Source organism: Larus michahellis, chromosome 4 (assembly GCF_964199755.1).
Source record: "Larus michahellis chromosome 4, bLarMic1.1, whole genome shotgun sequence".
NCBI classification, from domain to species: domain Eukaryota; kingdom Metazoa; phylum Chordata; class Aves; order Charadriiformes; family Laridae; genus Larus; species Larus michahellis.
The window spans coordinates 20,449,322-20,462,888 of NC_133899.1; the positions used below are offsets into that span (position 1 = coordinate 20,449,322).

Here is a 13,567-nt window from a genome sequence, read left to right on the forward strand (position 1 = left end):
TCTAGTTGTCGGAGTGAGTCTGTCAAGTACGTCTGCACTCACGTCATAAGACTACCACCACATGTATTTTTCATCAAGACAGCAACATGAAAAATACATTATTCATTCTTTTAGATAACTTGGTAAATCTTTCCTTATGCTGGACTTAATTCAATGATAATGACAGAAAAATAAACACGACTTACCTTATCATTTCCTGCAAGGCAGCTAGGCAGGTTCAGCAGTCCTCATTAAGATCTTCCCTTTTAAGCTTGGAGATGCATAATTGGCTCCTCCTTCTAGAAAGTCTTCAGATCTGCAATCTACCCACAATACAGCGTTAATGAGTGCATTTTGTCCCAGATCAAAGTTGTCGTTCGACATCCACCTGTGCCAGCACGTACCCTGACAGCTGGCAGAAACAGAACCGGAGCAAACTGCTTACTCTGTTGCTTTAGTCTATAGAATAGCTCGTTTCTTTTATCCAATGAATACTAAATCTGGTGTCTATTAATGAAAGACACATCTGCTTTTGTTCTCCAGCCTCTGCTGCACGGCCTGTTTGACCTGGTTTTTAAAAGTTTCCATTTGCTTCTGCAGTCGAGCTGGGAGTTTACAGACCCCAAAATACAAGCCATAATTCACTGGGGAAATACCGGCAAGCAGTGCTGCACCCCCTGCGGTTTATTAAATTCCACTTACTGCTACAACAGGCAAAAAGTCTTTAACTTCACCCAAGCTGGGGATCGTTTCCTAGAAGACGGGGGTCTTTTCAGAAAATCCTAAAACCCCACGTGTGTATGAACTGGCAGGAAGGACCCTCCACCGACCTTTCTGATGCCTCTCAGAAGACCAAACCCATCCATTTCACAGCGAAATCCTGAGCAGCTTTTACTAACTGCCTAATGCCATGCACCAGTCGGGGGGTTGCTGCAAAGCCTTGCCTGGCATTTTTTTTTCCACAACTAACCCATGACGATAAAAGAAAACAGGAAAACATCCTAAGCGGGTTCCACCAGGAAGAGGGAAAGCAAGCAGACTTCCTCAAGACAGACGCAAACATCTGAAGCTACTACAGTACAGTAGGGTTTATTGAATCCCAGGGATCCCCACACAGTCAAGTTTTGTTCCTACTGTACATAAGTAGCCAGATTTGGTCACTCCTAACGAGCAGAGCTGGCTGGAACCGCACATTCAGCGCCTCTGAATGCATCTCTGAACGCATAAACTGGTAGCGAATGCCAAGACCCATCACTCGGTCAGGCCACCGCTGGCATAGGCATCATTAAAAGAAAGCCAAAGACGGCTCTGAAGCAACTGAGCTTTAAAATATTGTGCTTCCTGCCTGCAGTTTAATTATTCATCTTTCTACAGCAGGTTCTCGGAAGCAAACCCCAACTGCAAAATCAAAGAGTAGAAAATAACTGAACGGCTCAGAGAATCCTCACTAAATACTGGCACTGAGAACATTCCCTGGAGACCACCAGACTGCGTGGGGGGGGAAAAAAAAAAAAGAAACTCTACCCCTAAAGCCCGCTGCGGAGAACGGCTGAGCTCCTGAGCTGCATCCTTCAGCTGCCATCGCAGGTCTTGGCAGCCCTGGAAATCAGCCCATCACGTTTCCTTAACGATACTGCTAACTCTATTGAGGTTTGACAAAACAGTAAAGCTTTCAAATCCAACTTTTCACGATTTTGTAGGCTTATCGTCAGTAACAAAACCATACTGAGGAACGAGAGGAAACGAAATCCCAAAGGACGAGTGCATCCGAGCCCTTCCAGGAGCAGCAAACATCTCCCCCATCCCACAGCCCTGACCAGCCCAGCGCTCTCCAATTCATGGAGATCATGGATCCATGGAGGTCATGGAGCTCCGCTCCTCTCCCTCCTCCCAGTGCCAAGACCAGGGAAAAACCATAAAGTAATACTGGTCTGCAGTGATTGCCTTGGCCCCAGCGTGCTGAGTGGGAATAAAGCCATGATATTAAGACAAAACGCTCACTGTGGCCACAGAAGCAAGAGAAAAGAAAAACAATCTCAGCAGCCTCCGTATTTCCAGGTGCGACCCAACAAGGAACTGGGCAAACTCAGGATTTCAGGGGTTCCGTTTTTCTAAGAGAGACCAGCAGAGGTGAAAAAGGGAATACAGTGATTCAGGCTGTTCTGAGTATTTAGTTGATTAAACTGCACACTGCATAACGATGCAGGGCTTTTTTTCGGCAATTGGTATTTAAAATGAATGTCTCTCGGAAGGATATTAATGCTGGAATGAAACTTACACGCTAAGTGGAATATGTAGTGTAGGTGTGAAACAGTAAGGCATTTAAAACCAGCTTCCAAAATTGCAATCTGCAGTACTTTAAAAATCACCAAACTAGTAACATTTCAAGGGGAATTAATTAGGGTATGAAAGAGAAAAGGTTACGTTAAAGCATTACAGTCCAGTGCAGAACAGAAGTTACCGTTATAAGGGTAACTCACACCACAGTAAATGACTGACTCCACAAACTCCAGCTTCCCCTTCCCGCTGTTTCAAGTGGTCAGCGTTCCCGGATTATGAAAAGGAATGATTTTGCCTGCAGCAAAGATACACGTCCCCACAAACAAAACAAAAGCCTTGCATATAGGATTTGGGAGATAAAACATTTAAACAGTGGCTTTATTAGTTACAGCTAATATTCACACAGGTAGAGAACATGGTATTTCAATAATGGGAAATTCAACCTGAACCCTCCAGGTAACGCACACACCCCTGGCAAAACCGAATCCCTTTGTAGGTGATTTTCACTGGGTGAACTGGCCTGGAACAAAGCCCCCTACTTCATTAACTCCCAATCTCATGCTAATGCTCATGAGTTACATCTTCAGTTGGCTCCGTGTTTAATTTCCCCTTATTTTGCTTCAACCTTACCTGATCTCTGAAACATCCTGGGCCACACGTTACATGAGAATAATAGAATGTGTTGGGTTGGAAGGGACCTTTAAAGGTCACCTAGTCCAACCTCCCTGCAGTAAGCAGGGACAAGAAGCACCAACCAGAACTAATTTGTATTCAATTAACCCCCCAAAAGACAGTGACATATTTATTTAGCTACACGTGCTGTGTCAGGTTGTGCCTGACAGGATCGGCCAGAGGAGAGCGTCGGTGTAATCAAGATAAAGGAGGTAAAATACAAGATGTTTATGGGGCAAAAGTTGGGATGGAACAATTGTTATCTGCAGAGCTAGCACAGAAGAAACGTTCTAGCATCCCCACACCAAAAATTATTCTGAACTCCAAGAACCAGCCCACGTGGAATCCTGCCGTATCAGACGTCTCGGTCCTCAGCCGAATACTCCGGAACAAACAAACAGCTACAGCTTGGACATAACATTTCTTTCAAAGTAACAGCCGCACGGCTTCACACACATGCAGATTTCCTCTTACACACACTTGGAGCCATCAAACCCAAAGCCGAGCAGAAGTTCCGCTGAGCAGAGCTGCCAAGTGACTAACGGGCTCTACCAACAGACCGACAGTCGATGTGAAGTGGGCACCAACACATTCGGTTTCCCTTTGGAAGGCGCCAGCTGGAGCCTCACCTCCAGCCAGTCCCAACGACGATGAATCACCATCTCGCTGTAACGCTGAGCCGCAGGGAAGATCTTGTTTAAAACAAATTTGATAGGACTTCTGGAACGCGAAGGATCATAAGCGCATGAATCAGTTCTCACACACCACCCGATTACTATTTCGGCAAAAAAATATGTTTAGAATTAGAAGCGTGATGGTTCCTGGCAACAGAAAACTGGGTTTCCTTGACAGGAACTGCATTTTGGTGAAGAGAGGGTTCTCGTATTACACAGCACCACTGATCTATACAGCACTGCCCGTAATATCCACAGGAGCCCAGGGACTGCTTGCAGGCCTACAGGATACGGGAAGAAATGCCAGCTTCACCTCCAGAAAGAAGGGCACAACAGGCAGTTTTATTAAGTGTAAACAAATGAAATAACGTGGAAAATACTGCAATATTTGAGTTAAGCAGACACCCACACAAACTCTTAATTTCTATACAAAGGAAAAAGGCACACATCAAAACGGGATCATATGCACAATGTGTTTTATTAAAAATGCAGTTGTACTTAACGTTGTATCAAACAGCTTTATCATATGAAACCAAAGTGATGGACCACCAACGCACGTGTTGGCAACATGCAGGATCTGTATCAAACCACGCATAACTCCAACAAGGGCACCTGCCGAGATGGGATCTGACAAAGCCCAAATCTCTGGGTTCCTTCAGGAGGGGAAGGTGACGCACCCTGCCCAGCTGACCCAGCAGAGCATGAGCTGTCACACTGCGGCACCCTGGGCACCCCTCTGCGAGGAACAGCAGTCGCTTCAAACAAGCATTCCATCCTCTCTTCGTTCTGGTGATTCAAAACTGCCATCAGTCCCCTCCACCCAGCCCTAAACTTTTCAACCCAGCAAGCCCTGAAGGCTCCACACCAGCTCCCCCAATGCATCAGCATAGGAACAGCTTGGCTTAGGCCAAATAGCAGCAAATAAATCAAAACAGCTCAGAGACGCGAGCTACAAACAGCTGCAATCACAAAGGAAGGGCAAGGAAAGCCCGAAGACCTGCTCCACATTATCTCCCTGTGCTTTTCTCTAGCTCTGCCTCTCCCAGAAGTCAAATGCTTTGTGCTCAGCCCATCTGCAGCAGCCAAGATGCAAAATTGCCTTTAATTTTTGGCTGTTACAGAGGAACTTTTCAAGACGAAGGGACTGACCTAGAGACGTATCTGGGCTGCTAAAAGAGCACATTTCATTACCTACACTGTTTTAGTCACTTGGACCCACCAGCGTGTTACAGTGAAGATGGGAGCCGCTGAAGTTGTTAAATACCTTTGCTCAGCTGCTGCCGCTGCCATCCTGTCCTAAGCCTCGAGGTGCATGCTACAGCAGCGGTCCTCACCTCTCACTGCTGAAGGATCTCCACTGAACATGCTTCAGAGCAGGATATCGGTAGCATCTGCGGAGCCACTACTCAAACTGTCTCCTCCTGCACCTAATCCGGGGCCTTTATTAGAAAAGAATTAATTCCAATTAATGCAAATTATTAGCAGGATTGCTGTCATGTTTTAGTAACAAGCATAAGCAGGCACACCATCTCAATGCAGGGACCCTCAAATTCTCCAAGAGCCCACTGAGCCAAGGCCATTTTATATTCCAACACAGCGGGATGCTGGAGGAGGGGGAGCCGAGTGCTCTGCCCTGCATTGCACAGCCAGGGCTGGAGAAACACGAATGGGCACAGGCATCCCGTTCCTCTTCCCCACACTAACCCTTAAGCTACTTCCGGGCAAGTGTACCCTCAACGCTTTTCTGGTGACGCACCTTAGGGCACAAGAAAGCAGTATGAGAATTCCAGCTTGCTCCTTTTACTGCAGGCATTTCTTCCATTCTCTTGTGCAACAGTCAAACTCTTTGAAGCTCGATCCGTTTTAGTGATACCCAAAGGCTGACATGAGTGCAACAATTGCATTTTTGAACACAATACAGAAGGCACGGTGTTATTTACCATAAAGACTTTCGTTGTCCACTTTGGGGCAAAAATTTATACTATGCTTTCACAGATCTACTAGGAAACAGACTGCAAGTTATGTTAGTTTTTATACTGCTTCTTTGGAGAAGATACTATATCGTCTGTAAAGGAGGAACACTAGTCACCTACTTCAAATATAACGTCTGGAAGACAGTAAAATAAAAAGGACTAATTGATAAGAAAAAAAAGCAAAAACGTCCATGACTTTATTATAAAAACACCCAGCAACTGTATTTAACACAAAACCAGTAACTGAGAGTCTCGTTTTATTTTTCTTTCAGTGTACATGCTCATTATTATTCCATTTAATTTACAGAAGGGCTATGTAAAATGAAATTAAAATTAGAGAGGAAACAAAAGGAAGGTTGAGGCATAGAATTTTCTTAGCAAGCAATGATCACAGGAGACAGCACAGATTGAACAGGGATTCAACAGGAGTGACACCTAGGGATAAAGGTAAACAGTAACTTTTTCCTTATCCGTTAGATTCTCCGTGGGGCTTTTTTTGTTTGTTTTAGCAAAACAGTTTAGAGTATCACAGTATACAGGAAGACTAAATGGCAAAGAACGTCTCACACACACACCACATTTATCCCTGCTACTGGTCCAGGATCCAAAACCGCAGTTAACATTCGATTTCCTATCTCTCATTCGTTGATAAACTATACAGGATTACACTGTACATGGAGTTAAAATTACAAAAATGTCATATTTACAAAATCTGTACACACATAGTAAAACTCACAAAATTGTCATCTATGTATCACAAGTTGCTACACCAAAATATTAAAAATGGGATAAAATTATACATTTCTCTTGTCCATTTTTAAAAAGGGTTCAATATTTCAAAGACAGACCACCTATTTCCCCCAAATAAGACTGGTAAGAGAACTAGAAACCTAAAGTATCCTCCTGGGATAAAATGTCGCGAGCAGCATCTCCCAACTAGAAAGAAGCCTATATATCCTGTCTGCTGGGGTGGGGTGTGCAGTTAGCATGTATGTACAGAAATGGTGAAACTACAATAAGGATGTCTTTGGCTAAACCTTTGGCATAAATTAAAATCATACATCAGAAGTTACAGAAAAGGTTTTCTTGGTGATGGCAGAACGCGGGGATTTCTTTCTGAGACACCATTATATACAGCTTTTTGTTCTTTAAGGAAACGGAGTAGGAATAAAGGATTTTGGGACAGAGGCAAATGAGGCAACGTTATTTCTTTGTTAAATTTTTCTGTAGTATGAAAATTTGTATCAAACCTTTTCACTAAAGCACAATTCTATCATAGAAACAACCTCTTCCAGATTTTTTTTTTTTTTTGAAACTGCATATGAAAAAAAATTAGTAAACCAGCCATGGCAGAAAAAAATTGTTTCAGCATATCAAGTACATATTAGTGCAGGAAGGTGGATAAATCTGATCCACTGTATAAATAAGCTTTATGCGCAGCGTACATTAAATAACCATCACACCCCACTCACACCCAGTACACAGATGCTCCTCAGTGAAGATAAACGTTTATCAAGTAATTAAAGTGTATGTAGTGCAAATGTTACAACCAAGTATTATGCACATGCTACTTGCTTGGTTTAAAGTTACACAAAGATGTGGTGCCTGAAATCATGGACATATATACATCCTTGTCACACTTGGTACAATGTCCTAAGCCACAGAAATACCGATGTGTTTATATCTATATATATACACACACACGTTTTTCTTAAAATGTGACCACCACATCAATACAGTAACACAAACAGACTAAAATCAATACCTGCTTCCAGATGCTCCAAGGCTCAGAAAGTTTGTGCTTCTAACTCTTGCAGTCATTACGTGCCCCTCTTCCATTTCCCCCCTTCTGCCAGCTGAGGAGGGGGGGGACAGTCTCTTCAGGTCTGTGCTGCATAGGATGAGGGCAACGGAGAGGAATAAACGACGGCACAGGCACCTAAGCTGCTTTCCTCCATCAACAGTTCCATGCCCCATGATGAAGGGTTGAGAGAATATCCCCTCCACACCGCTCCTGGGTGGAAAGGCTTATTGAAAAAAAAAAAAATCATAACGTGCTTTCCATATTATAAGTGGCAGCAAATCAAGGCACGCTGTACTAATTCTGTAGCATTGAGATTAGCTGACTTTGCAGGGGATGCTCACTGGGGAAGGTCCGATGTTCTCAACTGGCTGCTGGGCCGCGTCGGGCCGTACAGAGTGACAGAAGCTATGTGATTATTCTGCATCACCTGCAAAAGATGGCAGGGAAAAAGGGAAATTAAAAGAATTGTACACCAAACAGGAACTCAGAAGAGCGAAAAGGGCAAATAGAGAACTGATCTGCCTGAAAAAAAAAGAAATCCCAGCAACAGAATGCAACGAGCTCTTGGCTAGTTCCTAAAAACAGTCTCTGGATTTCCATGACACATCTGAGCACCAGCACGCTCCACCACTGCTCAGGGCCAAGCACACGCGTCTCCTGCTCGTACGACTTCCAGGTGACAAACTTGAAGTGCCAGCTTTAACATGCAAACGTACAACCTCAGAGAAGAGGTTGAAAAGTTGCCCGTTTCTGCCAACAAGCTTTAAAAATACAGCCACTCCCAAGCCCTGCTTTTATTGAAATGGGAAGTAAGCAGCCAGCCGTAATAACAGCAAACTCTTCATCCGCTTGCTCACACAATATCAAAGTTTTTCTCCTAACCTCAAAGATCATTCGTTGCAGTCCAAAGCAAAAGGTTGACCCAAATGGGTTAGTGTTGTTTGGAGATGACGACCTGAACAGAAAAGAAAAAGAGAAAATAAATAAAAAACGGATGCGTGAGGATCAGGAACTTCTTAGGGAAGAACAAGCACTCGGTAATATAAGGTAAATTATGGCATCTTTATCATGGCTTTCATCAAGTCAATCTATATTATGCAATGCCACTGCTAAACTCCAAGCGAGCCAGAGGATACCGCTGCTAAACGCCACAGAGCCGTCATTAACTCTGGGAGAAAGTAATCAAACAGTTACTAACGACCTCTACAGGAAAACTCTCTTTCACTGAACTTGAACAGGAAGAATTCTGAACACAAACACACGCATAGGAAGAGAGAAGCACCACGTAATTTATTACAAGTTATTTTTGTGCAGGATCCCTTCCCCACTCTTCAGTCTACTTTGTTTCTCAGCCTTCACCAATGTATTTACTATAAGTGGTCACTGGTTTTATCATGTTAGAAAATTACCCTGCAAGATGCTGAAACGGAATAATCCAGATGTTTATTAAATGGTGTTTTTCACAACTAACATATCACTTGTCCTTCAGATATTTCCAATATTTTAGGATCATATATATATGACAGTAGCAGGCTCCTGCTGACTCCTATGGATTTTTAGATTACAGACCAAAAAGAAATCTAGAAAATATTTACCTTTTGGCCTTTCTTGCAAGTCATCAGTTTCTCAAATTGCATATCTGAGACATTTGAGATGTGCTCAGTAAAGCAAACTCTGGTTGAACTACTCTCTACAACACAGATGAAAAATAGAAGGGCTCTATGTAATTTCACCCCAGCTTTCCTTTACATGGCTACTGCTCTAAAGATCTCATCGGAATAAAACAGAAGCGAAGGGGAGCAAAGGGCACAATGATTTAGTGGGGAAAAAGGGAAAAAAAAAATCAAACTCAAAATCATATGAAAACCTGATGAAAATACCTTGTTAGGTGCATCTGAAATCGGTGCAGTATTTTCACAGTACCCCCCACCTCTTACGCTTACCCCGAGATAAATCACAGTTTCATATCGTATCATAGAATGGTAGCACCGCAAACAGCCCATGCCTATTTAACCCAACACCCAGCTCAATCCCTCTGGAAACACAGCAAATGTAAGGACTATTCTCTCTTCAGTCGGCCTAGAAGAACTGTAGAACCACCACGTATGTTTGTAAAAGCAAAGCTTCTTCAGACAGACTCTCATATACACTACACACTGCGCTGTACGATGTTATGTCGCCGAAATCCATGTGACCAGTATAAAAACTCTACACTCTGTATTACACAAAGAGAGAGACTTCTTTATATGCTGCTTAGCTCTTCTCTGGATTTTACAGTTCAAGGAATTTTGGAAATTCCATTGCAAAAATTTTGTAAGTTTTCATTCTGCATGTCGGTCTACTTCATCGGAGAGCAGCTATCCAGTCTTGTTAGCGCCCAAAAAGTCTGAAGCTATAGCAGCAAAGCAGCCTAAAAGTAACTAGTGCAGTAAACACCATTCCTCTGCCTAAGCTCATCCTCTCTTATCAGCTCAATCCCTGCCAAGCAAAATTTAAGAGAGGTTTTTACCTGTGAAGTACCACTGGCTTCTCTACAGGGTGCCCCAGAAGATCCTGAATACTGTCCCACTGTAAATATAGCAAAGAATTTGTGTTAAAATGAGGCAAAACCTCTTCTTTGTACCTAGGAAGAGAGTTGTGTACATTTTGGTTTGTGACATGCTCGTTTGCCAAATAACACAGGGGTTGCATTTACAGAAGCATTTTGTGACCAAAGCCATACTCGGTGATGGAAACTCTCCATTACACTTCGGCTAGGAAATCCTCTCAGGGTTTATTCTAATTTTTGTCACAAAACAGCTTTGAATTAGAATTAATACAAAAAAAAAATTCTATGGGTCTTATGGAAAGTCTTGTAGCGTTTCAGGGATGTCTCAGAGAACAAAGCAGCTGAGGGAAACCTCAGGAAAACATTCTTTTACATACCTCTGCAGAGGGGAAAACAGCACCACTGCTACCTCCCCCAAAAGCCTTTCTGCGGTTTAAGTGACAAGTTTGGAAAAGCAGAGGAAAGCTGCACTATATAACGATTGGGAATATCCAGCAGTTTTCAGACTCTAAGCAGACTTCGAAAGAAGCTGCGGTTTCACACACAAGACCGAAATAAGTCAAAGCAACAAAGGATGCAAGGAATTAAAATCAAAAAGCAGAGAACGGCAGCTTCCAGATCGCTGACCCAAATTTTTCCCTTCCCAGTATGGGACTCAAAATCCACCACGGAAAGTCTTCACTTGGCACGCCAGGAGACAATTTAATCTTTAAATGTTTAAGCCACAATACATACATTAACTTTTGGCCTTCAACCTTTTTATTTTAACACGACACAATACAACTGCTATTATTTCTTCAAAGCTTACTGCAAGTTCAGCAGACAGCATTTAGGTGGTTTAAGAAAAGCAGGAAAACATTCAGTTCTGCGCAGCCTTACCTTGCTGTACGTTGTACATGTTTCAGTCTGTGAATCAGCACTATCTGTGAAAGAAAAAACAGAAAAGTCTTTACAGCTTATGCTTGAACAGTCTCCTGTATAATCCTTTATTCTGGGATGTTAGTTCAGAGAGAAGGAGACATACAAGCATTAGATCAGTTCATATACTAATTTACTAGCATCTACTAGCAACCAGAATTGGCAACATTGATTAAATGCCACTTAAGGTGATTAAATGAGTCTGCCTATTTGCCTATTTACAGCAAGTTGTAACACTGTATATATATATTTTTTTTTTAAGCTGCGATGTTACATGGAAGAACATCAGCATGAAAGGAACGACATTTCTTTGTAAGATGCCTCATGAAGGCAGCACGATGTGCCACTCCCCAGGTCCAAGCGCTCCGCTGCACTCGGAAAGGACGCGGCCTAAACCCACAGCTTAAGACTCAGGAGCTGGCAGGGCTGAAATCACCTTTTAGGTGACTTTTTCAAAAACAAAGATAGCAGAGACCTTGGGAGTTACAGTCCCCAGTATCATTCGTGTGGAAAAAGGAAAAAAAACCCTCTATCTTCTATGTATTAAATAACGAAAGAGCTGCAGGTGAAGGTGACACTGCATTTATGCTTACAGCTTTTAAAAATAAATTGTTTGCTGGTGGTTTCAAACACTGTTTCATACATACTTTTGGGGACTTCTGAATACTGAAAGCACCTTCCTGAAGCACTGGGAATGAAGCTAGACACTAAACAAGTCAAACACAGCAAATGGTCATTAATTTCATTGAAAGCTCCTCTGTATTTTCCACCTGCTAAATAAACATGGTCTCTTTACGTTGAAAGAGTTCAGTGTCTGTGCAACTTGAACTCTGGCTGTCAATTTATTGTCTGCAGTTGAACTACAGAGGGAATTAAAAGAGATGCATCAGGCACTGCCACCAGATGTTAAAATGTGGGTTCTTCATAAGTTTTATAACATTTGTTTAGAACTTGTTACATGTCCTGAACATAAGCTAGAGACTAGAAAGATCAGATTAAAACAGAAAAATCAACAACCAAGCCCCAAACAAAACCCCAGACATATTCAGAAGAGATTCATGGTACTACTTGAGGTGAATAAAAATAATCAGAAATGAACGCCTTTGAAGCATTCCACAATAACCCAAGGGAAAAGAATTTAAAAAGCGGACAGAATTTTCACACTTATTCTCTTGGCTGAAGCAAAAATCAGCTTTCATATAAGCTTGTATACACATACATTGTGTTTCCAGATTTTTATTCCTCTGCATGGTAAAACTGCTGTGACAGCCACAGGAGAATTGCACTGCACACGGGTAAGCGCTTTCAGTGAAAGCCGATCAAAAAAAAAAAAAAAAATCAAGAAAACATCCCTGGTCAAAACCTAGCCAGCATCCAGTATTCCCTGGATATTACTACACACATTCCCAGTACGCACCTCTTAATTTTTACGCTGAAGAAGTCTACCTTCATCACCACGATCTTCAGTCAAACAAGGTTCCACATGCTTTGTTGAGATTATTTTACATGCACAGAGCTGGGCACATCTAAATATCTTGTAGAATTCAGCACTACTGATTATTTTTTTACATATATATATGTGTGCGTGTGTGTGTGTATTTTCAAGTGGAGATTTTTAAGTGAAAAGAACAGACATTGTCTACAGCACACAGAGCCAATACATTCCAGATGTTTGTTCTCATTTCCAGCTAAACCAGTTTATATTAAATATCACAAATAAGCCTTTCAAGAGCAAGTTCAACATTTAAAGCACGACAGTGGATTGGAGAGACCAGCTCAGACTAACACTGCCATACAGATTTTGAGCCTCCAGGTCCAAGGTAATTGATTTTAGCAGAGCAGCAGCATTACAGAAAATCAGGGTTGCTGCAGCTAAATATTCGTATGATCCAAGTAAGTAAACAAGGTAGCGTAAGTAAAATCTGAGAACTGATGCATGTGTCCTGAAGTATCATTTTCACTTAAAAAATAGAAACTTAAACTCAAACTGTCTCCTCTGTCTCAATGGTGTTCACTGTCCACATCCTCTGACAACGAAGGGTGCATTGGAGCTGAATTAGACCATATCTCCGCTGGGAGCACTTTGTGGGACGTGCTCCCTGAAGCAGGGCAACAGATGAACTACTCACCTCGCTTAATGACTAGTGGAATCTTGAATTCACAGCGATGGTAACTAGAAAGTGCAAATCATAAAGCTATTAGAAAACAGAGGACCCAAAATAAACCGCACAGCACAAACTTAGAGCTCTTAATAACCAGTTTAATGAAAAGTCATATGAATAATAAATTGAGGGTCTCGATGCTAACAGATTAAGAAGAAAAGAGTTCTCATTTCTGTTTTCTGCTTCAAAAAAGGCAGCAGCCTGGCAATGTCTTAAAATAATTTTCTAAAAGGCACAAAAGCTCCTTCAGCACAAATTACTCTGCTGTTACACACAGTGGATGGAGAAATACTCAGCTTAGAAACAGTACTGCAGATTTCTCCATCACTAATGCCAACTGCCTGAAAACATGTTCGCTTTAATCAGACATCCAATCACTTGCTCCTTAACTCATATTCCTCCCCTCAAGAGTTTACGTTTAAAAAGTACTGAAAATATGTTCAGAAGCACGAAGGATTTTTTTTTTTTAATCACTAACTGAAATAACGTCAAGAAAAAGCCTGCAGCCTACATACCAGGAAATGGACACTCTTGCTAATACAAAGTTTGCCTCTAGC

The 13,567-nt window shown here is 42.1% G+C and overlaps 1 protein-coding gene across 6 annotated transcripts in view; it reads right to left on the reverse strand.

Annotated features, from left to right (window-relative positions):
* Positions 1-5,745: 5,745 nt before the first annotated feature.
* The window catches only part of PHAF1 (phagophore assembly factor 1), a 36,303-nt gene continuing 28,481 nt past the window's right edge, over positions 5,746-13,567 (reverse strand). For 2 of the 6 annotated variants that reach the window (XM_074583233.1, XM_074583229.1), the window contains exons 13-18: positions 12,978-13,021; positions 10,810-10,853; positions 9,892-9,950; positions 8,265-8,337; positions 7,724-7,809; positions 5,746-7,605 (exon numbers count right to left, since the gene is read on the reverse strand). In XM_074583233.1, coding sequence (XP_074439334.1) covers positions 7,536-7,605; positions 7,724-7,809; positions 8,265-8,337; positions 9,892-9,950; positions 10,810-10,853; positions 12,978-13,021 — 376 coding nt within the window. In that variant the 3' untranslated portion in view covers positions 5,746-7,535. Of the gene's footprint in view, positions 7,810-8,264; positions 8,338-9,891; positions 9,951-10,809; positions 10,854-12,977; positions 13,022-13,567 lie in introns of all 6 variants that reach the window. The other 4 variants (XM_074583231.1, XM_074583230.1, XR_012586551.1 and 1 more) reach the window with 3 other exon arrangements.